This window comes from Cygnus atratus, chromosome 16 (assembly GCF_013377495.2).
Source record: "Cygnus atratus isolate AKBS03 ecotype Queensland, Australia chromosome 16, CAtr_DNAZoo_HiC_assembly, whole genome shotgun sequence".
NCBI lineage: Eukaryota > Metazoa > Chordata > Aves > Anseriformes > Anatidae > Cygnus > Cygnus atratus.
This window is the reverse complement of record NC_066377.1, coordinates 1,855,242-1,882,661: the sequence shown is the minus strand read 5'-3', so window position 1 is coordinate 1,882,661 and position 27,420 is coordinate 1,855,242. Positions and strand designations below refer to the sequence as shown.

Sequence of the window (27,420 nt, the reverse complement as noted above, 5' to 3'; positions counted from 1 at the left end):
TTCCCCATCTCACCTCCGCAGGCACCAAGAGGAGGGCACGACAGGGCTGAGGAATTTAAATGCCACCTTACACGCAGCTTTCCCAAGCACTTCGCTGTGCTTCAGCACCACAGAAGCTGGAACTAAACTGGAACTCCACTTTCACCTCCCAGACAGGTGAAACCCAGGCCCCACGTCCCAGCACTTCCACAGATGACATTATGGAAGAAAGGCAAAAGCCACGTGAGAGGCACAAGGACTTGAACACGCTGAAAACCATTAATTTCTTTCTCCTGCAGTTTTTGGCTCAGTCTTGAAACCCTGGCCTAGCCACGTTCCCTTCCCACACACCCACCCTCTCCTTTTCACAACAGATTGACGTCTCCATCCTATTCCCCAGCCTCGCCCCGCTTCACCTTCACATCAGCCCACATCCAGGGCAGATGCCAATGATGGCACAAAACCCCCGAGCAAGTCCCTCAGCTCCCAACATCTCTCACTCACCTTTGGGAAACTACAAGCCCACGGGCCATCCACGATCTACACCCTTCTTAATGAAAATGCAGCTTCACGCATTTTCATCAGCTACTCAAGAGAAAGCACAAGAGTTCACAAGATTTCTATTATAAATCCAAAAGATAGGCTTTTGCTTCAAGGCCAAACATCTCTGCTTCAGCGTTAAAACACAGACTTTCCATGTGCACTGTTGCTTTTGGCAGAAGGATGCGGCACAACTTGGTGTAACCACCCCTGGCAGAAATGTTCCCAGAGCGGTGAGAGCCTGGCAGGTTCAAAGGTTTCTGCTATCAGAGCCACTCTTCCCAGTCAGAGTACAAAGGCGAGACCACATTCAAAGAGAACTTAAGGAAACAAAACACAAGCCATGTTTTATACATATTTTCCAGACAAATAAGTTTTTTTTCTCTAGCTAAATACATTACATAATGCACATACACAGACCTGAATACTTCTTCTATATCCTAATACATCAGACATCATACGTTTCGGTTCCGTGAATGATCACAAGTCAGCCAGGTTCGTTAAGTCAAAATAATACAGATTGCAAGTATAGAAAATTGAAGACAACTTTCAAAGGGTCCCAAACACAAAGATCTCACTCTAATTAACCTGCTCTTTGCCATCTGCACTTGCAGATGGCCATCCCAAACACCCACAACGAGAAAGCAGTTGCCACTGTCTAAGTGCACAGTCTCTTGATGGCTCTGACGAAAGGTTATTCCTTTAAAAGGGCCTTCAGGGATTGCTGGCTTTTGCCTTACTACTTTAAAATACCACTGTGCTTAACGCAATCGGACACCTAGAAGAATAAGGTTATACTATGTACATTTAAAAAATTAAGGAAAGTCTCTAAAAATATGCTCTGGAATTTCACAAAATGCTCCATCTGCTCAGGTTTGAGGAGTACTCGAGTTGTGTTGCAGCTTGCTTGCAGAGGAGATGAAGTTAGACCAGACCTTTGGCCAAAAAAAGATTTTATTTTTATTTTTTTTTTTTAAAAAGGCTCACCCCAGCCATTCCCCTCAGCTGTCCAGCTCCACCCCCAGCAGAGCCCTACCCCATCTCCTCTGAGGATATTCAAAAACAGCAACACAACAGATGCTGGCAAAGAAACTGCATCAGGTGGGCCAAACACCAAAGAAACTGCACAAAGGAGGACAAGGACAGGACGGGCGCTTCATGCTGCAGAGGAATCCAGAGCAACAGCTAACATCAGAAACCATACAAGCGCTGATTAAGGCTTGTATTTACAGAGGGGATTCAGGCATCAAAATGAAAATGCCAACACAGCCTCACAAAACCGCTCAGCTCCCCTACAATTACACCAGCAGCAACATTCAAAGGGGAATTAGATGCACTTGTGCTGCAGAAGCTGATTGCCGCATCGTGTGAGCCAAGAGCACTATCACCAGGAAAAGGAGGAGGACCCAGCTTTGCTTTTTGGAAGAAAGATCTGTCATATTGCCACCCGTCTCCTGTCCTCTGAAATCTGCCACTCTACGGGCAAATGAACTGAAAGCAGGTAAGCGGGCAGGTCCTGCAGAGATGACTGATCCAGCCGAAGCCAGCGTACTCTAGAAGGTGTTTTTAAGCTTGGCTGCCACAAGCACAAGAATCTCTCCGATCTTCTTCTGCCAGTTTGCTATGTCCTTGGAGACATCACACCAGAGCTCTCCGTGGCGGGGTTCAGCATTCTCGCAGCGCTTCCTTACCTCTTCTTGTTGTTCCTATGAGGAAGAGAAACAACAGTTTGCAAATCTCTTAATGCCCTCATTTAGTTCCAGCAGAGAGAGAAAAAATTAAGTCCCCTCCCTAATTCAAACATTCATCCAAAGCTTTCCCCCCCCCACCTCCCTTAAAGGCAGTTTGGAAGCCTGGGTTAAAATTCTCCTGCCTTGCTGAACAAACTGGCCTAGTTACAGTCAAGCAACTTCTGGATACACCAAAGAAATTGCAGCAGAAACTTCCTTTGTGTTACCACCTGCATGAGACAGGTCAAGTGAGAGGTCTCTCTGAAGTCAGAAGATAAACACTCCCATCACTTCAGTGATACCAGGCAGTAAAATCCACCGTAAGAGATTAGAACAGATTGTTCCTACAGCTGTGTCCACGTGCAACCTGCACTTGACACTTGTGCAGACATGGGACGAGTTACACACATCCAGCACCACGATTACAGGAAAATCTCCAAGGAAGCTTGCGTTTTTACAGAAGCAAGATTGATTTCAGAGCTTTTTTGCACGAACCAGCATGACTGTGGATGGCAAAGCAACCTGAAAGACAGCTCTGCTAATGACGGTGTCTTTTAAAAAGCACCACACATGCCTGTTCATGCTCACTCAAGACCAGGCGTGACAGCCTTAGCCTCCTCATCTGGAGGCCAGACAGGGAGCAGCGGCGGTGTGCGTGGCCCAGTGCTGCAGCAGTTCCCAGGACAAAGTAACCACCACCAGCAAGGGATTCCTGCTGCCTTCCCCTGCTCCCTGCGCCCAGGTGCACGCTCACCTCTGTGCCATGCTGGAGCTCAAATTTGTAAAAGAAAGCCCAGGCGTCTCCCAGGTCAGAATCTATCTTCACTGTTCGGTGGAACCACTCTCGGGCCTTGGTTATTTTACGCTCGCTCCAGAATAACCTGTTGAGAAAAGCAGAAGGGAAGAGAGAACCTCTTCAGAGGAACACAGCAGTCTGCAAGCACTCCAACTTAAAGGCTCTACAGATATTTCCTTGTTCTCCCAAGACGGAAACACCAGGTTTCGCAGTCACCTGCAAACTGCACTTGCCCCGGGAAAGGAAGAGGCATGAGAGGACTGGAAAGAACATCCACTGCTTCCTCCTTACTCCCCACACACTGTAACAGGTAAAGACAGTCCCAATTAAAGGAAGAGACAGGCTCTCGGAGAAGGGAAGGATTACTCTGAGTTCTGTCTTTACTAACTCATTTGCTTAATTTTGCTGTTCCAGACGTAGTGTACAAAGGGACAGGATCACATACCTCCATCTATCTTCCCTCCCCCAATTTTTCAGTATTTCAAGTTCATTTTAGCATCTAGCAATTAACGTCTTAACAAATTATATGCACTGGAGCCATTACCACATGCGGCCACAGGCTCAGGTACACTAATCTTGCTCCTTCCACCTCCACTTTACGAGGAAAGGCAAGCATGCAACGTCCCACACTCAAATCCCAGCCTGGCACTCAGCCTGACTGCTGCCATTTCAAAAAGGTACTTGTGAATTCTTAAATTTCTCCCCGGTAATTAACCAGCTGAATCAATAGTCTATTGGTTTCATTCCTTTGCATTAAAGAGTTCATTTGAGCTAGTCAGGTCCTTATCAAATCAAACAGCCATCCCTCATAAAGAGCTTAGCCAGCCATAAAATTATACAGCTTATGTGATTGTTTTTAAGCCCTATAATACTCTTGATTGTTCCGTGTTAAATAAACTGCGATTTAAAAGAGCACGAACAACGACAGCAGAGGCTAAACACCTGCAGGTAGGGGCCTTTTTCAGCAACATTTAAAGTTTTCCACAAATGTGCGGCAGGCCGTGGCATTACCGTACCTACATGCAAGTCGTGATGGGAGGTGGAAGCTGTTTGTGTTGGGATTAGCTGCTAAACTGCCTGAGGTTGTACCAGAAGGGGCCTGGAAGCAGCTTCAATAAAGCAAAAGTTAACGTTTTTCCTCACTTGCTCCTAAAGCAGAACAAGGCAGCTGTTATCTGGCAGAAGCCAGTGTTGCAGTCACTGGAGTGTATCCTACAGTTTTCTTTGGCCTATAAAAAAGAGTTGTGAAAGAATTGGGCAACTGTTTGGGCAACGTGCTTCCCGCATTAACCTCTTCTGGTCTTCACAAAGGAAGAAAAGCAAGTTTGCTCCAATCGCTACTGCTGTAGTACTACACATCATCTACACATCAGATCAGAAGGGATATGGTGAGTCAACTCTAATAATAGTTTTCCATCACTGGAAGCCTCACAACTTGATTTAGAAAAGACGACAATTCCTAGTGGATTATCTTCCTGTTCCAGAGAAGCAAACTACAGAGCGACTTGTAGTCTGCATTCCAGGAAGGGCCACAACTGAAAGAAAAACTGACATAGCAGAAATTCAGGAAGGGAGAAGACTAAAACAGCACAGTCTAGCTCAAGATTAAAAAAAATCCGACACAATCTAGGATAGAGAGAAAATATGAAGAACACAGCCACATAAAAAGCAAAGAACCACCTGCAAAAATTGTCCGTATTTTCAAAAATACTTAGAACACACCCTGTAAAACCTAGTGGAAGCCTAGCTCATCTGAAAACACGCTAAAACTCCACTTAAGGGGAAACAAAGATGCAGTTTTCAGACTGCCAAAACCCAGCACTGAGAAAGGACTCAGCGTGAATGTATCACTATCCGTGCTGCAGCCCCAGACCCACCAGAACAGCTGGAGGGCAGGCTGACATCCCCTGTTTTGAATCAAGGCAGAGCAGGAGATTTGCACAGTTACTAGGAGACAGCTTGAGAGCTGTTACTTGCTCTGAGGCTTATTAGAACTGCTGCAGCCAGCATCATGTGGTCACGCTCAAGTGCAGTGTTTCATCACGGACGCAGCCACACGCAAAAATGCGTTTTTTTTTTTTTTTTACTACATGAAGCACAGGAACTCACTTGGCCACAGCCAACAGGACATGTGGGTCGTGTTCACACTTCTTCAGAGCATCCACACTCTTGGTCTTTCGTTGCGGCCGCGCTTCAAGGAAAATTGCCTCTGACCACAGGATTCCTTAATTAAGTCAAGCAGGAAGATTTTTAAGTCAAGTAGGAAGATTTAGTGGTATTTCAGACTAACCCTCCCCATCCTGCCAGCAGGCCAGCGCTCTCCAAAGCGAGCAGCACTCCTGCCCCCACGCTGGAAGTTATCCCCATGCCTCCACCCCACCTCAAATCACTCTTCCAGCACGCATATTTCCTTCAGTACTCTGAAATTCAGTTACGGATTGTACCACACTGGACCTTCCGTTCTAAATTGTTTCTGTACCATAACCCAACTGCGGCTTCCACACTCCCTATGCTGGTGTGCACGAGACCAGAGCTCGCGCCTTTCCGATGAGACGCTGGAAGCAGTGCAATGGCGGAGGGCAACTCAGCAGTAACCAAGTGAAAGACTTCCATTTGTCTCAACGGGTAGCTTCAGCAGCAGACGTCCCAGAAGTGAACCACTTGGAAGCAGTTCCAAGGGTGCCAAGGAGCGCCACAGCCTTCTTGCTGCTGGCTCCCCGCACCTACGATGAAGGACATAGCAGGCCCAGGAAAGCTGGGTTTAATCCCTAGATCCTTTCACTGCCAAAAGCAAGAAAGGAAACGTGCTCAGAGGAGCATGAAATCTTCAGTTTCTCACGTCAGCCAACCATACCTGCTGATCGCTTCAAAGCAAAGCCTGAAAGCTCGTGTCTGCCAGGACTCTATCAAAGTGCTCTCACTTCCCATAAACTGCACCATGGAAATTTATACAAACTTTGATGACTGCAATGACAGACCGGAGCAGAACTCTTCCCTTCTTGCCTATTTCCTCTTTGCATATAGGGTCAAACCCTATTTTATGAGTCTCTATTTTCAGGCCTGCTGAGGACACAAACACCACTGTATTTCGGTTTCCTTCTTTGTGCCATCAGCTGTAAGGAACAGTAACTAATTCAGCAACGGACGGACACAGGTCTCTGGTTTACATGACTGTAGGTGTCCAATGAACTAATTCCTGCAGGCTTTTTTTTTTGTTGTTTGTAGAGTTTTAAGATGAGGGTTGGAAGCTATTTTATTTAAACAAAACCTGAGACCCTGCTGCCTATTTCCATAGCAACAGGCAGATTCTGTAAAAAAGCCTGTGGTGGCAAACACACATTCAGCATTAGGTCATTCACAAAACAAAGTGGGGCTCGTGTGGTAGCTTTATTGACCCACTCGCACAGCGAGCAGCTTGCAATGAGTTTATCATGTCATAAAAGCCACTTAATTCCCATTATTTCACTGGGGCTTCAGCCGCCGCCAATTAAACACCTTCCAAAACCAAGCCTGAAGGCAAACAAAAAAGGCTTGCCCTGTGGTAGGCTACTACTTTTCGTACTTACGTGACATCTTCTCTCCAAAGATGTCAACATGTTTAGATGATTAAGCCTTCTGCCTAATTCTGCCAAAAAATAGGGAAGCATTCTGCACTTTCGCCTCCCATCCCAAGAGGCGAATGCTTCCACTGCTAGTTAGAACCATCTGACTTACGTTATATGACCTATCTGCCCTTCCTTAAATATGTTAAAATAATGAAAAAGCAGGACTACACATTTATGGTACACGATCCCCTAATCACAACTGACTGAAGTTGCTGTCAGTGCATGTTATTAAGCACAGGCCTGTCTAGTAGTGAAACCAGTGTGGGCAAACCACCAACAGAAGTTTCCTATGGCCAGCTACACCCCAACGAGACAGGGAAAAACCCATCCTCTTTCCACTGAACTCCCTAACTGCAAACCCTCGAGTCTTTCTTCAACTTTAAACCCTGGCAGATTTTTTACCAGCTTCAGAGAAAAGCCACCCAAGATGCTTTACCAGGAAAGCCGGGAACAAGCTGTGGACCACAGACCCCAAGACACGAACACCAACCCATGGCCTCTCCGGTGTGAGACACCAGAAAGTAACCAGGATTACTCACAGAAACCCTCAACATCTCCTTTGCAGAAGGACGACCGACACCTCTCCGCAATGCGGTATTTTGAAACACGGCCAAAAAGGACATCTTAGCTGATAAAGGCTTATCTTTTTCCAAGCAAATATAGCTGTGTTTAAGATAAAAATGAGATTCATCTCACCTGAATTGGGGCATTCTTGCAATGCCTTGGCCATCAGAGTATTTGCAATATTCTTTAGCCCAGCTCTGTACTCCAGTCGCACAGACTCTAACCTGGTAAGGAAGAGACCCAGCCATGGTATTTATGAAAACATTCACTGCGTGGAAACCAACAGCAAATCACGTGGAAGTTACAAGAAATTACAAACATTTGCCCATATTTTAAATACATACGGGTGACTGACATCTTCCCATTCCTCTCCATTTAAAAACAAATGTAACCTTTATTTTGTAATGGCCTAGGTTAAGAGTTATATGAGAAAATGACTATAATAGAAACAAAAGACCCCCCTGGCTGAGATGTAAAATAGCCATCCTGAAGCATGTATTGGCCTTGTGTGGACGTGAAGGGAATTTGGGCTACAACTCACCAGAGATCTGGATTCTTTGGATTCTTTAGGCGAGACTTTTCCAAGATGGCTCTTGCTCTGGTTAACTGCCCCACCTTCTCTTCCAGCCTGGACAGCAAAAGCCACAGGGGTATGGAATGGGGACACTTTTTCAACTGTTTAAAATAACAAAAAGCATATTATGTACATTTGAAAACATATTATAATCCCTATAGAAATCGACTTCCTTCCTTACATCCTCCTGGGGATTTCGGAAGTGAAATAAAGCTGACTACATCACTCAAATTTCTTCTAGTTAATCTTACAGCAGTGAGCAGTACAGAAATTAGTTTCTCCTATATCTAAAACAGCCAGATAACAGCACATCAGCTCTGACTGAGCTATCCCAGTAGCACGAGAAAAGAAAGAATACACCTCCCTTAACAGCACACCTACAATCTGTGCTGTCTGGAGATGGAGGGCTCTAATCCATACCCAAATCACAGAGTATGCAGGAAACACACTGCCTTTGAAGCCTGGGAAGTCATTAACTTGCTTCCACATTACTTTCATGGCTGATAAGTTTCAGGAGTGTTCATACACAAGGACACCAATTACTATTTAAAAGAGACAAGTGCTCTGCAGACCATCTCCTTTTACAGTGTGTATCTAAGCTCATTAGCAAGCTTTTCTATTAGGAGTTCTACTGTTAGTCCTTACAGGTCTCAGAGAATTATTGTGCAATGACTTTTTTCATACTAGTGAGTAGTCAAGCATACAGCAAACTCTCTCAAGCTAGAAAGTGAACATGGATACTGGGTAAGACATTTTTGCCGCTTCGTTCAAGATCCTAGTATTTTTCTGTTACTGTTTTAACCAATAACAGGGAGAGAACAGAAATCACCTCTTCATTTAACCTCCAAATCCAAGTGGAGGGACAGACATCTGTCCGTGCCAGAAGCACGAAGCAAACTTGCAATAACGTACATCTTACCCCTTGATTATAAGCCTCCCGTGCTTTCTCTACCAGCTCCTTTTGCTCCTCAATTTGTCCTTTCATCATCCACAGTTTGGGGAAGTCCTCGTAGTGCTTCAGGGCTTCCTCACAGAGCTCCTGGGCTGCAGCAATGTTTCCGAGCACCCATTCTAACTTCACAGACTTCATGAAGACCTGAGAAAAAAAGCATAGCCATTTATCACTAGCAGCCATTGAAGAAACATTACTCTGTCAACAATATTATTCTGTCAACGCAGTGGGTTCCCACATTCATACATTCATTAGCATGTTATTCACTAGCTACAGTTTGGAGTAAAAAAAAAGTCAGGGTTAAGTTTCAGGAACAGATAGCAATGAGAAAGGTAAAACACAAGTATTAAAGGAATTGGGACAGCGATCAACCTCTTCCTCAACAATTAGCAGAAAGCTGACAGAGCACAGCTTCAGGAGCACAACCAATAATAAATTTGAGCCTGCTTCATCTGCACAGAACGATCTCCTCACACCCAAGCTACCAAGAGCGCCTATTCCTAGTTATGGCTTTAAGCTGCAAGTGCTGTCCTGCTAATTACACACTGGTAGGTGTGCTTTTCTGCCCCCGAACACCTTCCTTTTTGCTTACAGCTGTTAGAAATACATTACAGACTGAAGGCCATTTAGCTGCTCTTTAATCCCTGTCCTCCCAATTCCCAAACTCCCCCCATGACTTTGCAAAAGAGGCATCAAGTCTGCCGCAAGAGTTTCAAACTCCAGCTGGACAGAAGCTCCCTGACCGACAAAGAAGGAAGAGGCCAGTCTAAAAGATCAAGAATGAAGTACAAATCGGGGGCAAGGGGAATCTCATTTTCCACATAACAAACCCCATCTTTTCTCTTACTTGGAAAAATTAAAATGGTTCTGTACACACAGCTAAAAACTGACAAAGTTTATCATACCAGAAGTACGGGTAGAGATAAACCCAAGTGTGTAACTTTAAACAAACTTGACTGGTGCTGTCTTTAGCACTGCAAGCATAAGTGAGTCTTCTGTGAAAGTATTTTCTCTCTCTTTTCCAAGAGAGGCTTTTATGCAACAGGAACATTATACAAACAGCTGTAAACTGGGAATTTCCTGACTTTTGCCATTTGTGTAGAAAAAACTGAAACCCTTCACTTGATCCTAGCCTTTTTTCCCATCATGCCCCGATTTTGTGTCGCAATTCGCTGGAGAAGCGCTACAGTGCCTGCAAAAGGCAATGGCAGGGAGCCATCTGGTCAATCACTAAGGCCACAGAACTAAAGGAACTTCTCCTTCCGACTCAACTCCCCCATGGGCACGAGAAGCCTCAGTCTCTCCACCCTTCACACATCCTTACCCTTGCCGTGGGGGCACTGCTGCGAGCTTTTGCCAGCAGCCTCCTTGCTCTTTCATATTCATTGTTTTCTGACTCGAGCTTCACGGCAGCCAGCCAGATCTCCTCGCTGTTGGGGTTGGCCTGCAAGAACATAAAATGACAGACAAATGCATACAGTGAATCAACAGCAGATTTAATCCTTCACTTGATCCAGATTAAAACTGAAATCACAGCTTTGTCAATCCACACTAGGATTTTTTTTTTTTTTTCAGTTCAAGCTCCTCCCAGTCTTCCTTGACCTTTGAAGTTTACAGAAATTCTACAAAACAGATGCACAACACCAAGATATATGCCAGTTGAGAAGTTGGATACTTCTCAATTGTTGAAAACCATTAATGCTTGATCTTCTGAACTTCCAGTTAAAATACTGGAAGAAATCACAGGGTCTGTCACAGTGAGACCCTCACTTCATTATCCGTGAACAAAAAAGCTGGAGCTCAGATTCTCAGCTGAAATCTGTGAACAACACTCCTCCAATTCAAGTCATCTCAGTGACAACCACGTCAAGAAGTCTTCAGGATATTAACAAAAAGTGCCAAGAACAAGTCTAGGAAGTAACTCACTTCTACCTCCCTGCTCAGAAGCTGTTTTTTTTAATTTTTTTTTTTTTTTTTACTGTCACTTGGCTTTTGAGGCCTCATTCCCAGCGTACCACTCTGCCCATCTTCCAGCATCCAGTGGATGATTCCCTTCATTGTGCTGTGGATTAGTGGGTTTGCTCGAAGCCATAATTAATAGAGCAACCTCATTAATTAGGGCAGATCACTACCCTTTTTGACGAGCAGTAATACAGTCTGTTTTCCAGCTTGCTGCTATCTTACAGGAGGACGTTTTTGCCACGTAAAACTATCAAAGAACAGTGCAAGACCCCTCATATTGAAAGACAGCAGAAATCAGGTGAGTGTTAACAGAAAAAGCCTACTCTGTTCTCTTTAGCAGTCACACTGAACACCCTCACACATGTGTAACATACCCACCTGGAAAGCCAGGGCCAGAATGCTTCTGGCTGCTGGCACATCTCCTGCCAGCCACTTCGACTTGGCACCCATGAGCCAGAGCACTTCTGCTTTGGGACAGTGAGCAACAGCTCTCTGCAAAAGAGCCTCCAAGGATTCTCTGAGACAAGAAAGAGCAAGTTACAATCACTCAAAATATTGCCAGAGGCGAGCTCTCACACACCATTTCCACTATCACTCAATGCTATAAATATTGTTGCAAAGTCCAACATTGTAAACCTTGATAAGTTGTTTCATTAACAAGGAAAGGGTGAGGTCTTTTTTCACAAGGGTTCTGAAATCAGCACTCCACAAACGGCTCATTGTTCAGACATCTTTCTTTGATAGCTTTTGCGGAAAGACTCTGTGCATAAACAGCTCATTTGTCTCGGAAAGAGCCCGTCTTCTAAACAAACCTTAGCAGAAACCAAGACAGGAAGTTTTTCAGAATTATTACATGAAGCTGGCTTGATCTTATCGATTTTTTTTCCTCCTCTAGAAAATGGACTTCAGGTAGAATAAGGGGCTTAAAAGCAAGCCACCACTGGGAAAACATGGGAGAACAACATCAAAAGCAAAGACATACTTGATCCAAAAAAAGCCTTGAATGATGTAGAACTCAGCATCTGCAGTCACTTCCACACAATAAGCTTTAATAAGACCAACTCCACATCTGTAAGTGGTCTATTATATAGACTGTTTTATTATAAACTTTGGGCAAAAAAGGTTCAAATGTGTAGTACTTTATGAATAATCAAAATAAGAGGCCCAGGCTGTGACAGTATAATGCCAATCTTAGTTCAGATTCTGATACACATTCGTAGTACGATTAATCAGAACATGCCAGAGATGCTCAGACAGACTCGGTGTTAAAGTAATTTATCTATCTACAAACATTAAATGGAACACATGCTGTATTTCTAGGTGACTTGTCATTCTGTATTCCCAATTTTTTCTAGAAATGCCTTCCCCAAGATGATTATCCCTTACCCATTCACAGCTATTTTCACTAAGTAATCCCATTTGTCAGAGAACTTTTTATGATCTTACAAAGGAAATAAAGATTCTCTGACCACAACCTCAACAAAGAAGGTCACACCAGCAATGCCGTTGAGTTTTCAGCAGCTGAACTCACGCCGTTTGTGGAACAGTACACTTTATTGCTGATCTCGTAGCTTTTCTACCTCCCTGGTCTAGCAGGCTGTATTAAGGAGCCACACAACGAGGGTACACATACCTTGTTCCATGGTTCTTTTCAAAGTACGCTGCTCTCAGCCACACACTCTTCTTGCTTGGGAAAACTTGCAAGGCATACGCATAAATTGCTCGGGCACACTCCAGAGCGTTATGAGCAACACACTAAGGAAAAACAGACCGGAATTAAGTCAGCCTAGGGTTGCACTGAAGTCAAGGGCAAGAAAGAATGACAATTCATAATTCAATACAGAACTCAGTGAGTAATATATGCATTGGGTCACCCTATATAACAGGGCAGTTGTTATCAGCTTTTTAAAGGGAAGCAGGGAGGAATTTCTAAGAGTCCCTCTAGCAGTGCACAAGCATCACTGGCCTTCCAGAGGGACTGACACGCAGAGGCCAGCCTGAAAAATTAACAAGGTTTTGCAAAGGCTTTCGTATTCACACTTTGCTTTTTACATGAAAAACTATAAGCACATTAGCATGTTTCCCTACTGCTGTAAACCCAGCTCAAGGTCACTGAAATGGGTATTTCTCACGCTGAAATAGAATTTAGTTTGTAGTGCATGTTTAATGGCCAAATGCAAGCAGGTAACATGTGAACCACACCCGCTTTCACTGATTAAAAATCCTAATTTCCCTGGTTCCAGTTCCATTTCCCCCAGTTTGAAAAAAACTGCATCACAGCTGGACATACACTGTCTGCATCTTCCATCCAGGTATGTTTCCGATCTTCTTCCTCAATCCCAATCCCAATCACAGCTCGCATGATTGCCTGGCACGTGGCCACGCTTCCGGCTTTATCGCATTCCTCAGCATCCTAGAGACAAGAGTAACAGCCTGCTCACTTTGAGAATCAGCACAGTAAGTTAGATTCTGCAGCAGCAATTCCTCGGGCACAAACACGGGGACACTGCAGGTCACTGTACGTTACAAGTATCTTATTACTCAAACAGATCTTGACACCAGTGAGACTACACCCACAAGGAATGCACTATAGCTGTGCACAGAATCAATCAGAGAAGGAGAGAAAGTGTGACAACGCGTGACCTCTCCGGGCTGTACGGTCTCCTCTTACCACTGCGCTGACTTCCCCTGGGTTGGGTCAGGCATAAAAAAATGCAAGAATTCAAGAAGAACGAATCGTAGCATCGAAGCTACTGACCTTCTTTCAGCTTTGGTTTTTAAGTCTGAAAAAGAGCTAAACAAGAACTGCTCTTAAATACACACTCACCCACTGTTAAGTGACAGCTGCAAAGGCTGTGTCGCTAGAGTACGTATAGAAAAGTGTCTGACAAAGCTTTCAGAAGGCTTCGCATGACTTGCTTAAACTTGTTAAAGAGATCTCTGATCAGGTAACAGAAATGGAGCAGTTCTAGTACCAAAAAGGAACTCGAGAAGACAGATGCAGAGGGTTTTAAATAAAACAGAGGTCGAAATTAACCTTTAATTGTAAAAAGAAGGTTATAATTCATTTAGATGTTAACAAGGATATCCGTTTAATATTAAATACTTTGTTCGTTACCGATACTCTTTTAAGCACTGTGCCAAGAACATTTTGCTGCCTTGACCCACTGTAAATTATATCAGTAGTAAATTGTTTTAGAAGGCTTATGCTTAAATATAGCAACAGTACATATTCAGGAGGAAAAAAGTTATTTTAACCTGAACATCAAGCGATTTAAACGGCAGTCTTTGAAGTGTCTTACTAACTCAGGAAACTCAAGCACTGCAGCTTTCAAAGGCGACCAGAACACTGAAAAGCCATACAACTTCTTGCTGCTTTTCTAGTACAGAAGGTCAAAAATAGGATGATGTGTAACAGTGTGAGGAACCTGCAGAGGTCATGGTTTGTAAACATTACCATGTAACACGGTTCCCTAAGTCAGCTGTGAGTACTTTGCACAGCCTCAGGAGGCAGTGTGAGCCAATAAAGGACGAGCAGAGTATTTCCTATCTGCTGCATATACAATGTTTGTATCGACTTCTTACAACAACACCCGACAAAGACTTCGCTGGCAAACAGGCACCTTTTAAGCCAAAAAAGGCATATGCAAAAAATATACAAATAATTCCCTGGAGGTTTAAGGCCTCCATGCTACCTGAGGCAGCAGCTGCTTCAGCTTGAAGCTGGTTATTTTCCAAAAGAGAAGTAAACCAGGTATTCCTCAGCTCGACACACATAATGACACCCCAGGCTATCGCTTAAATTTGCTCTTGGCCCTCCTCAGTGTTTTAGTCTCACCTATCGTATTTTCACAGGGCTCTCTACCAACAAGCCTAGTGCAGAATAGCTCAACCCCACAGTATCTAGCATCAGTAGCCTTCAAAACAGAACTTGAAGGGTTCACCTGGGTCGCTAACCGAGACCAAGCCAATACCTGTATCCATTGCTCTCTGTTGATTTCCACCCCGTTAGCCCTAAGAGATGTGATGGCTCTGTCGATGATTTTCTCCACCATCTGGGTGTTTCCATTGGCTTCTTCCAATTTGGCAGCAGTAATCCAGATGTGACGATCTGTTGGAATATTCTCACGGGCTTTGTTGAGGACTTTACGAGCATTCTCATATGTCTCCAGTCTTGCCAGCGCAAGCCACAGCTGCAGAGCAACAAAAGATGCATTTTAGATTAGAACAAGGAGATGACTGTCAGCCCAAAGAGATAAGCAGCTTCATTCTGTTTGCTACTAGTTGGCAATTGTCCTCATGTAGTATAAGCAGGCTGCAGAATACCAAAGCAGAAATAGTAGAACCAGACTCTACGACTGTCCTTAGAGCTAAAACCTAATCATCTCAAGATATCATCTTCGTTTGCCAGGCTGCTGCACACACTCTTTGGTTCAACATTTCAGAAACAAGCAACTTTGTTTTAGATTCCCCAAGCTACGCATATGCTTGTTTTCACAATTGTCAAGGCGCTAAACATGAATGTAAACATGGCTAATTGGCCACTGCAGGCACAGCAGTACACTGGCATAACTAATATAAAAATTACGCAGGAAAATGAGGCATATAACAACTACCAGACAATTAAGTCTGGGGAAAAAAAATAGTTCTCTACTCATCACATCCTTCATAAAATGCCTAGTAGAAAACTAGTGCACTTACCTGCCTTTTGTTGTCAAAGCTCTACTGCTAACCTAAAACAGAACGTAGGGGGTTGCTTTATTTTCCTTTTTTTTTTTTTTTTTTAAAAACTTACTTCAACACTAGTTGGGCAGCATTCCACAGCTCGACTCAGCATGATCCTGGCATCCTCAGGTTCTTCTAACTCCACAGCTGCCTTCCACAAACGCACTGAATTTGGAACATGCTCAAGGGCTAGAGAGGCAAAAACAATTATGTAAATCATGATAAAGAAGTTCCCCAAAGAGAAATATTGTTGTCCGAGATGATACGTTAAAGGCCTTGTCTTACTACAGATGAAATTTCCTGAAAGAACGGAGGGAATTGTACTTACACTAGCTCTTGCTTCAACGATGAGAACTTAAAATCAGAAAATAAAAAAAATACTTGATTTTAATTGGAAACAGGTTTTGGCAAGCCAAGAGCTTTTCTCATTACAAGCTGTAATTGCTTCCTCTTCAGTAAAACACCTAGCTGAACAAAGCCTCAACTCTCAGCATGGTCAAAGTGTTTCTGGGTTCTGATAAACATTCCAAATATATTGTCTTCATACATACCAGGCTGGTATAAAATCTTGAATATATGAGGGTTAAGTCTACATTAATCTAATAAAGAATTTCACACTCTTTAGGATTTCCATGCCTCATTAAATCGCATTAAGACAAATGCCTTGCAAACAGGGCTCATCTGACAAAACCAGAAAGTCCTTATTTTCTCTGAAATTTTTACCCATGAGCGTACCTTCAAAACTAATGAGAAGCTAATTTTTTCTACTTCTACCAGTGAGAAGCTAATTTTTTTTTTCTAAACACTTTTGTCACTACAGCTTAGATAACCACACAGGGAGTAGTATTGGCTTCATTGCCTCCATGGTGATGATACATAATCGTGACGTAGTAGCAGAGGACTGAACACATCCTTTATCAATAATGAAAGTATAATTGCAGGACCACACAAACAGGAGAGAAGACGCATCTAAAAGTACTTTGGAACTTGCCAGGCTTCCAGGCAATGCTGTTTCTTTAAGCACTCCTGCAAAGGCTGAGGCACACTGCTGAGCATGAACTTCAGAGCACATCCGAGCTCTACAGAAATGCACAGAGCATTTACAAGTAGTGTGCACCGAGCGTCTTGGCATTAACCATTCCTCCTAGAGTCTAGAGCAGCAGGAGATTTTTCTGAAGCATTTTAAGTGAATAATATCAGTGTGCAAGAGCTGAAAACACCGCTCAGCAAGACAGAGCCTGTTTTCATAGGTAGAGCGTTCGATTTTTACACCTCAAGATGTATTTTAAACACTCAGCTTGCTGTCTCTATAGCCAGAGAGAGGCTTTAAAAACTCCAGACGTTGTGCTAGACGGCAGAAATGCACACAGCCAACAGACCGGAGAGAGAAATGCATTATGAAAGATCACACTTTAGTGACATTACCTGGCAGTCAGCCTTTTATATTTTTGGGCAAATACTGGGTTAACCTGCCACTTGTGTTAAGACAATATACCCAAACAGTTCCAAGCACTGTGTTACTGATGCTCCCCGGGTAGTACAGGAGCACTGTGAAGCTGACTGCTAACACGCAGGGAGTGGAAACAGCACGGTAAATCATATCCCACCCCACTAACAGCTTTGTATCAGAGGTTAAGCAGGTGGTTCCACAAACTAGAGTAAGATACAATGCTTAAAGCAAATGAACAGCCTCAGGACTTAACGCACAAGTCATTGCTTTCACACCTGCCGCCTTCCTACCCGAGCTGGACTCAGAAACCTACTTCTGCTCTTGTAAAAGTGTTTTCCTGTTAAGCATCCGTTACTGTTCTTGCAGAGAACAAGGTGTCGCGGGAGCAACGCTCCAGAGAACACTGCGCTGCTTGGCCAACGAAAATAAAGCTACCAAATAATTAATATTTGAACTCCCACAACCTCAACCCCAGCAGTCTTGAAGTGCCTTCCATCCACGCATTGTCACATGCGGTAAGAGACCGTTTCACACCGATATGCAATTTGCGTGCAGTAGTAAGAAGGAAGCAATTTACTCCCTTTGAAGCCAAGTTATTTAATACTGCAGACTGCATCGCAGAGATTAAGCGCATTAAATCCAGACCCCTTTCCCTGTCTAGATTAAAGTCAGGAGATGTAATTGATACAGTTGAATACTTGTGAAGGATCTAATCTCTACTGAGACAGGCACATCAGTCAAAGTAATCGACTCACACTGTGCACCTGCAAAGAAAACCTGGGCCCAGGACAACACAAACTGCTGTTACAAGAGAACAGGTTTGGGAAAAGATGGCAATTCCACAAAAGAGGGAAACTTCCAAGTTCAATACAATAAAGATGTAAGGTTTTGGGTAAGCACCACAAAGAAAAGCTGTTTGTCAAGAACACAGAAATTGCTACACTAAAGCAAATCCCAAGGCTCACCAGGCTCAATGATATGAGAACCCCGAGGCCTTTACAGCTCCTCCACCAAATATCACTGTGGTCCCTAACAGGTTACAGACAAGCCAAAACTCATATATAAGTCTGACATCTTTTTTAAAACATATCACAAGAAGATTGTTAAAGCACCCTTTTCCCCTTAGAGCATATTTTTTTGAATTGCTTCCATCTACCTCTCTAACCTTGACCAAGATGGAATTGTTTTCAGTAAGATGTCACTTTGCAATTGCTCAGCAGGAGCAGCTTTCTGCTGGGGGCTGTTTTGCAAATACTAGAAGCACTCCACTCTGACCCAACGGCAGCATGTTCCAGCGTTAAGGCATACATTATTAACAACTGTATTTTCACCAAGGAGGAGAAAAACAAAAGCATTTTTAAAAAAAATTACGGACATATCTTGAACAATTTACAAGACAATGCAGAGGGACTCGAAGACTTTGTTCCCTGGCGCTGCAGAAGCTCTCACCTTTCCTAAGAACGCGCTTCTTTGCCCGAATATCTGTCTCCAGCTCCGCTGCTCTTATATAGATCCGGACGGACTGCGGGAGGTGGCGGACAGCTTGGGCCACAACAGCCTTGGCTGTATCCCCAGGCTGAAGCCGAGCAGCTTCTAACCAAACATCTTCACTCTGTCAGAAAAAAAAGCTTTGCTTTATATCAAAACAAGTACTGTGAGAACCTAAAACCAGAGCTTTCAGCTAAATGCGTTTTTAATATTGCAGATAGAGAAGCAGTATCAGGCTGTAGCTGCTAGAGGCTTGACAGACAGATGCTGCTGCTTGTAACCACCACATTTTCCTACTGTCCTGCAAGGGCCAGCAGGGAAGCAAAGCAATTCTGACCTTGGGGCACATCTCTGTTCCTTTCATGATAAGATTCCGAGCCACCTGCAGTTTGCCAGTGACTTCCTCCAGTCGGGCTGACGCTATCCAAGCTGGTGGGTGATGAGGGTTGGTCTCTCGTACAGATTTGAGGAGCAAACGAGCTTTTTTAATATCGCTAATGAAGGGGAAAAGACAGGTAGAAGTTGTCAGCACGCTAGCAAACAATCCTCCTGAATCAGTCAGTACAGTCAGCTCTTCTCAGCCACACTCAGATGCCAGTACCTGTGACCTCAAACATTTCCAGACTGGTAACAAACTATGTACTACCAAAACAACCTTACTAATATACATTAACACACAATATTGCCGTGAGAATTCGTTTAGTATTTAAATATATTTTTGTATATTTATATCTTAAGGAATTACAGCCAGGCACTTGCAATTGGAAGTTAATAACCACAGCATTGATTTAGGTCAGGTCTTATGATCAAGATTTGCATGTACTGTTTTGAGTTACGTGGCAATCCTTTATGACACACGGCTTCGGAGGTGACCAGTCAAGCCTAAATTAGCACCACACAGGTGCAATTATTTCCTGGCTGGCAGATGGCTGCCCACTACCATCACTCTGGCATACAGTCCTGGGACAGAACAGAAACAACCCCCGCAATTAATTCATGCGGGTCAGATGCTAAACACATCAGTTGAAAGAATACTGGACCTCATGTTAAAAGAATTCATCCCCCGAACTCACCTACCATCTTTTACAAACTAAACATTAGCTACAAGCCACCCATTCCGACAGATTTCCATTTATATGCAGGATCCGAGCCCTTATTAAGGGGCTAAATCAGTCAACCCTTAAACTTACTTGATATCACCTCCGTGCGTGGGAATCATGGAATTCAGGTCTGTCAGATATCCTTTGGGATCCACTACCGTCTGGCCACTCACAGAGTCTGACACCTGGGAAAGTGAAGCCAGCACTACTGAAATGACCGCTCACAGCCCCACAACCTGCCTGCACAAGGCACTGCTGCTACACAAAAAGTCTTCAGGCATTTATCTGTCACCAAGACCGAGGAAGAAGGAAAAGACAAGCCCCTCCCTTCCTGATTAGCTTTTGTCCCCGCTTCTAAAACACATGACTTTACAGTTAAAAACTTAGTACCGCTGCAAAGCCAGAAAACAAGCAGCTTGGCTTTCAGCCACTACAAGGTCTTGCAACCTGGACAGCTGAAGCCCATCTGTTTTAGTTTGAACCAGATTTGGATGGGAAAATCAATAAAGAGGAATGGAAGTCCACTACACGAGAGTAGTATTCTTCATCTTTCTGTCCTGAATAAATCCTGAAGAAATGTCTTCCCTGACAAAGCTATCAGCATGGTCTGTCTCAAGTCTACCTCTGCTGTAACAGCGCAGTTCATCTTCCCATCGCAACCAAGACTTCCAATGACAAACTGTTATTACTCAATAAATTGTTAGCGTAGGGAGCATGAGATTGGGAAAGGAGGAGTGAAAGATTATTTCTAGTCTCAGCTAAGCTATTTCTCCTATCTAACACCCAAGAGAATGAAAGACTTTCCTCAAACCAGGTCTTAAATAGCAGCACACCACCAACTGCAGGTACACCTGTGACAGATCCCACCTTCCAACGTGCTTACCTGGCTTAGCCTCATATCCATCAGGGTGTTTCTGGCTTGGCCGATCTTCCTCATATCCAATTCTCCTGTCCCAGGTGTCATTAAGCCTGGGGTCATTCCTCCTGGGTATGGAGTATTCAAGCCCCCTGGATAGGGAGTATTCAATCCACCAAATTGCTAAAAACAAGAGGGAGAGAAACATATTCCTAAAAACCTCTTGAGATTTCTAAAAGAATTCAGGCTGTACGTCTACAAAATAGTCGCATGGGCATTTGGTGCCAATTCAGGGCCAGTCAGCTTCTTCTGTAACCGTTATGACCACAGCAGCAACAAGCAAACGTATTTGACCTATTGTCAACTGAAAATTAAATAATTTTAACTCAAGCTCCTGGGCTGAGCAAGCCCCTAGGTGAAGTCGAACTTTGTTTTCTGTTCCATTTCTGCAAGACATTAGTGTAACAGAAAAGGATGTTGGCTAAGCTCACGACAACTCATTATCACCATTCTACATCCAAAAACACTACAGCAAAAACCACTTTTTTCCACTTTTAACACAAGAAACAGACTTCCCCTGTCCACCCTCAGGCTTCGTCTGGCAACGGGTAAGCACTGAAAGACTCCAGCGACGACAGGAATTTAACATCCACAATTCCTTCGACGGACTTGCAAACTACAGCAAGATTTTCGGTCAAGAATCTTTATTTTTTTTCCAAATCCCACTAACAAACGCACAGATTAACCTTTGTCTCTACTTAAGAAGAGCAAGTAAGATCATCAGGCCATACTCACCGTCTGGCGTGGGTCAACAGTGGTGTGATTCTCCCCCGACTGTAAATGTTTTGCAAAGAAGCTGTCGGGTACAGGAGTCAGCTTCTCATAACGAGGGTTCCTCTGCCGTTTGTTCCTGGCGTCGCCAACTTCTGGAATGCTCAGCCACTCTTCTTCTGTGACCTCCGCTAGCTTCCGCTACTCAGACATGAATTGTAATCATTATTTATTTTTAGAAATGTCTTCCTTTAAGCTACTCACAGTCCTTAACAGATTTAATTCATTTTGAATTCTTTCAAGAAAAAAAAAAAAGACTCAGAGGTCAAAGATCAGATTTTTTTCTTTCCCCTAATCCAATGTCAGAAGAGAATTAGATGCATTTAATTAGAAGTTGGTTTTAGTCCAGACTGAGATTCCAAACCAATTTTGTTCTTAAACCCTGAGCTACAAACACGCAGATTAATCTCAGCGACTGCAGCGCCGTTTTATTACTAATCATTAAACAATAGCCAAAATGATACGTTTTATTTAACAGAAGATTTAGTCAGCAGATCCAGTTATACTGTCTGACTGTGCAACTGTAACTGGCTGAACACTGCACTACACAACCTTTCAATCCTACAACAGCTTCTGCACCACCAGCCACCAGCTTTACACTCCTGCGGTTTTTTTTTTTTTTCCCCCCAACAGAAAGTACTTGTGTGATAACACACAGATTTTGAGCAAATAAATGCCATCAGACGCCCACCTCCCACAAAGCAGAGACAAAAGTCACACCGCTGACAACATTTTGTCCTTACTTTCAAGTCTGAGAACTGCTGCTGAATTTTGGGTCGTTCCATACGGTATTTTTCGATTTCCTCTTTCTCCCGTTGTTCCCTTTGAGGAAGGAGTACCGAGGTTATGCTCAAAGTAACACCGGGCAAGGCGTTAAGTATTACAGAAAATGGGATTTGATCAGAAGGCATATAAAATATTTTTTCCAGAGGAAAACTCTGAAATACAAATGAATTAGGAAATATCCCACAGCAGTGTCGGATTAACCCTACCTTCTCTCCTTCCTCCGCTCATCCATCCTTTTATCCAAAGCTGCATAAATAGCATCTGCTTCCTCGTCATCTTTCTCATAGGGACCGCTTGAGAACAGGCTCCCAGCGTAGCCATTGAACTAGGAATTTGAAAAGAGAAGAAAAAAGCAGGGAAAGAGAGAAAAGAAAAGGAGAACGCTCAGTTTCAAGCTCCCGTTACGCACCGAGCACAGCCCACTGCCACCCAGGGAAACAAAGAGGCCGGAGCAGGTGAGTCTTAATCTTGCCCAGACTAACACAGCCTTAAATAAAAGCAGCTTCCTTCTACCACCCCTAGTGTTTATTTTCCCAAGTCATTTCAAAACCAAAAATGCTTCAAAATTGCTTCTATTAAGCAATAAACAAGTTCCCAGTGCAGAATGGGCACTTTCCTCCGTGAACAACTTTTATTTTTAACTCCTGAAAGCAACATTTAACTAACCAAAACGGGATTTAAACACCAGAGGCTACACAGGCCACGTAAAGACAAATATACCTCAAATCACAAGAGTTTTGATTTCATTTGTGCAGGAGAACACAAAAAAAAAATATATATATCCCACAGAGTGCTTCAACCGATAATTTATCTGTGGACTTCTTCCCAAGACGCTCAGTGCTCTGTACGGATAATTAAACCACGACATCTGGACCAACACCAGAAGAAGAAGTCTGCGAGCACTGCGCCATTACGTATAACGGAGTCTCGGTAAAAAAATAAATAAAAAAGGGGCGTTGTTGGCAGACTACAGGAAAGCCTGGCCCCGAAGCCTCAGCTAACGGAGGGTTTTATAATCGGGGAACGGGGAGCTACGGGACTTCTCTTCCACTTGGGGAAGAGCATCTCCAGGACGATCACCGTCCCATCACCTCGTCGTAATTGGTGTCGTTCAAGTCTTCGTCGTCGTCATCGGCCGTCTGGTTCTTCTTCATCTGGTCCCCGACCGTCCTTTTCCCGGGGGGCGCATGGCGGTCATCCACGGGGTCGTTGGCGTCGCGAGCGGGGCCGATGTCGGAGCGGGTGGTGAAACCGGTGGCCCTGCGGTGACAGAAACGGGGCAGGGAGTGAGGGCGCCGCAGCCCCACCACCGCACGGGCACGGTGCCAGGGTCGGTACCGACCCCAGCCGCCGCCACCGGTACCCCCGGTGCGGGCAGGGCACCAGCAGCTCCCCCTCCCCCCCCCCCCCCCACCCCCGGGGGTGGTTCCCCTGCAGGGCTTGGGGTTTGTGGAGCTCCCGGCTCTGCCCCTGCCCGGTACCGAGCCGGGCACAGCGAAAGGGGCGCCCCGGAGGCCGCACGGTGCCGGAGCAGGGGCAGGACGGGGGGACCGGGGGGGGGACGACCGGGGGTCCCAGCCCCTCACGCAGCCGGTCCCGGTGCCGCGCCACAACCGGCGGGGGGAAGGCCCCGGCCCCACCGGGCCTGAAGGCCGGGCAGGCCGCAGGCCCTGCCGTGAGGGGTACCGGGCCCGGTACCGGTGGGAGCAGGGCCCGGTGCAGCGCCTCACCCGCGGCCCAGCCCCGGTACGTAGCCGAGGGGCGCGGGCATGCCCAGGAACGGCTTCTTCTTCTTGTTCATCGCGGCGGCGGGGGCAGACGGCGGCGGCGGCGGCGGCGGAAGCGGTGTGGTTACCCGGCGGGCAGCGCGGCACTTCCGGTTCCGGGCGGGGCGGGGCGGGGCGGGGCGGGGCCCCCCCGGTGCGGCGGCGGGACCGGGAGGGGAGGGGGGAGCGAGAGGAGGGGAGGGGAGAGGAGGGGGGGGGGGGGGGGAGGAGGGCGCGCATGCGCACAGCGCACGGCACCTGCACGGGCACCTGCACGCGCGTGGGCACGGGCACGCGCACACGGGGCACGGCGGGTGTTAGTGCGCGGCTGTGGGCACACTGCGCGTGTAAACGGCCCTCGGTGTGCACACAGGGCGTGTGTTAACACAGCTGGGCATGCACACGCACTGCGCGTGTAAGGGCGCATTTGTGTGCACACGGCGTGTGTGTTTACACACCCGCACGCGCACACTGCACGCGTAAATGCACATCGGCGTGCACACGCACCTCGTGGTAATGCACATCAGCGTGCACACCGTGCGCGTGTTTACACACCTGCATGCGCACACGCTGCATGTGTAAATGCACATCGGCGTGCACACTGTGTTGACATACTTGTGCATGCACACACACTGCGTGGCTGCACACGTGTGCATGCACACACTGTGTTAGCACACTCCTGCCTGCACCCACACTGCGTGTTAATGCACGCCTGCACGCACACAGTGCATGTGTTAACACACATCTCCATGCACACACACTGCATGTTAATGCATGTCTGTACGCATACATTTTGTGTGTTAACACACATCTGCACGCACACACTACACGTGCTAACACATCTCCATGCACACACACTGCACATGTGCACACCCACCTGCATGTACATGCATGTACACTTGCCCACGTGCTCTCACACCCCTGCACGTGCACACACACTGCACACACACACTCCATGCACACACACACACACACATGCATATCACCCCCGTGCGTGGAGCACACCCATCCTCACACTGCTCACACATTCAGCCTGCACCATCACAGCTTTCCCCCACGTGTGCGTGTGCAAGGAGCCGCGGCCCTGTTGTTCCCCCCCCTCACCCCAAACGCTCACTGCGGGGTGTGCACGGAGCGTGCCAGGCTCACGGCCAGCACCCCCTGCACCAGCAACCCCCCAGGTTTCTGAATGCCCCCCAGGTTTCCAAATGCCCCCCGGGTTTCTGGACACCCCCCCAGTTTCTGAATGCCCCCTGGGTTTCTGAATTCCCCCCGGCTTTCCAAATTCCCCCTGGGTTTCCGAATTCCCCCCAGGTTTCCAAACTCCCCCTGAGTTTCTCAATGCCCCCCTAGTTTCTGAACGCCCCCCCGGTTTCTGAATGCCCCCTGGGTTTCCGAATTCCCCCCAGGTTTCCGAATGCCCCCCACATTTCTGAACGCCCCCCATGTTTCAGAACGCCCCCCAGTTTCCGAACGCCTCCCGGTTTCTCCCCGATCGCAAAACCCTCCCCATCACCGCCGTGCCCGGCCGACGGCCCGCACAGGCAGCGAGGAGCTGGGATCCTAGCTAATTAATTAATTACGGGCTCAATTCCCCCTCTCTGCCCTCGCCATCAGCACAGCAGGCGGTGCAGGCCGCGCTGGGAGCCGCCGGTGCCCTGCTGCGACCAGGCGATCCCGGCCTGGATTGGGAACAAATCCCGGGGCAGGGAGAGCCGGTGCCGGTGGTCCTGGGGGGTTTTGGGGCAGGATTCGGCCTTTTCATGGCTCTGATCCCTGCTAGGGCTCGGCAGGAGGATGTCTGCGTGCTCCTGGCTGCTCCTAAAGCAGCTCGTGTGAGCTGTGAGGTGGCAATTATCGTTAACGGGGGACGAGCAGCCCCCCAGCCTGGACCAGGCCCGAACCTCCCTTTTCCACCTCTGCTGCCCTTTGCTGGGCGCCCCACGGCTTTCCCTGCCCACCACGGGATGGATCTGATGCACAGCGGGTCAGCAACCCGCTTTGCCCACCCCGAGGGGCTCGGGGACACCTCAGCTCCCTGACCCACAGGGAAAAGGGGCAGCGAGAGGGGTTGAGAGGGGCCGGGGAGGTTTTGGGGCCGTCCCCTCCCCGCACCCGGCCCCGCTGCAGCTCCCGCGCCTGCCAGGCTGCGCAGGGAGCAGAACCAGCTGCACGAAGACAAATGGCCCCATTTTGCATGCTAATGGCAAACCCAGCCCCCAGCCACTTCCCATCCGTCTATTTTTGGGTTTGGCTGGAGACAAAAAAAAAATAATAAAAATTAAAAATCCCTTTTGCCAAGCGGTTGGGGTGGCAGGGCCGGGCACAGCGCCCCGCGCCCCCGAGCCCTCACCCAGCACCTGCCAAGCGGGGACATCACCAGCCCCTCCGCCTGCCAGCCCCCTCCATCTCCCTGCTTTTGGGGCAGGATTTGGCCCCAGCCCATCAGCTCTTACCAGCTCTTGCGGTTTTTATGGCCGGGCTAATAAAAGACAGCGCTGTCCCAGCACATCTGGCCTCGGATGGGGGCTGGAGGGAGCTGGGACCAGAAAGACCGAGGTGCTGAGCTGGGAGCGGTGGGGAGAGGGGGAATGTGCCTGGATGGGGAACAGGAGGGAGGGAAAAAGATCCCAGCAGGGCTCTGGAAGCTGCAGAAATTCCATTTCGGGGGCTATCCCCCCAAAAACACAGCTGACATGGTGGGCAGCGCAGGGCGACCCCGTCCCGGGGCGGATTTTCTGCTCTGAATTTTCTCTTTTCCCCCCACGCCGACACAGAGCTACAGAAGCAGCCCCTCCTCCCAAGGGTTCCCCTCTCCTGTCCATGCTCCAGCCAAGGAGAAAACTCAGAGTAATTTATAGGTTCGGTAAAATCAATCGTAAATGATTTTTAATCATCTCTGTGCGCGTAACCCAGTGTTTGTTACAGACCGGTGAGCACAGTAGGGAGCCAGCAGCCGGGCTCTGATGGAGCCTGAGCCTCTGGCCCCACACCCGGCCACCAACTGGAGGCACTGGGAACTCTGGTTTGATTTTCCAGTGGTGCTGGAGGGCAGCGGTTCAGGATGCGGCCTTCAGCCTCCTCACCAGCCAGGTCTTGCTCTTTGGAGACCCTCGTGGGTCTCTCCCCTGCCCTGTGTGTTTGCACAGCGCTCTCATCTCCCCAGACTGAGGTTTTTGGGGTGTGCAATACCCCCCCCCAGGGAATGACACCAATAATGTCGGTATCGTTCCCTCCTGAACAGACCCAGAGTTGTCCCAGCCCGGTTCAGGGCTTTTCAAGTGCAATTTCTGCACGGCGCGGTAATAAAAGCTGGCGTCCGCAGGGGATGCAGCGCACGTAGGCGCAGACACGCGCGGTAATCGCTCACAAAGGCTTGAAAGAGAAAAATAATCACTTAAATGGGAGAGCGAGGCCAAGCTCATTTACTGCAGATCCCGCTGGGGGCCGGGCAGCTCCACCATCCTCCCCGCAGGGCAGGATACGGCCCGGAGCCGCTGCAGAGGGGTCACCGCCAGCCCCGTGCCCGCACAAAGCCACCTCTGTCCCCTCGCTGGGGACAAGGGGAGGACAGCGGGGGGATGCCGGGGCCACAGGGCTGCCCTGCACCCGGGGCTGTCCCCACGATGGATGTGTTCAAGCAGCACGTCACGCGGCAAGAACGCAGCCGTGGGGACAAAACACCCGCAGGGCTCGCTCCCTGCAGCATCTCCTGG

At 46.9% G+C, this 27,420-nt stretch overlaps 1 protein-coding gene across 1 annotated transcript; it reads right to left on the bottom strand.

Annotated features, from left to right (window-relative positions):
- Nucleotides 1-861: 861 nt before the first annotated feature.
- On the bottom strand, nucleotides 862-23,817 carry PRPF6 (pre-mRNA processing factor 6). The gene is made up of 21 exons (XM_035548313.2): nucleotides 23,669-23,817; nucleotides 23,030-23,198; nucleotides 22,145-22,263; nucleotides 21,896-21,974; nucleotides 21,117-21,293; nucleotides 20,349-20,504; nucleotides 19,556-19,650; nucleotides 18,703-18,859; nucleotides 18,327-18,489; nucleotides 15,498-15,616; nucleotides 14,677-14,895; nucleotides 12,993-13,115; nucleotides 12,336-12,457; nucleotides 11,081-11,219; nucleotides 10,065-10,184; nucleotides 8,708-8,884; nucleotides 7,756-7,889; nucleotides 7,347-7,438; nucleotides 5,155-5,269; nucleotides 3,004-3,130; nucleotides 862-2,225 (listed from the first exon to the last, which is right to left on the bottom strand). Exons 1-21 carry the CDS (start codon nucleotides 23,737-23,739, stop codon nucleotides 2,073-2,075), a joined length of 2,826 nt encoding a protein of 941 aa, XP_035404206.1. The 5' UTR covers nucleotides 23,740-23,817; the 3' UTR covers nucleotides 862-2,072.
- Between the last annotated feature and the right edge of the window lie 3,603 nt (nucleotides 23,818-27,420).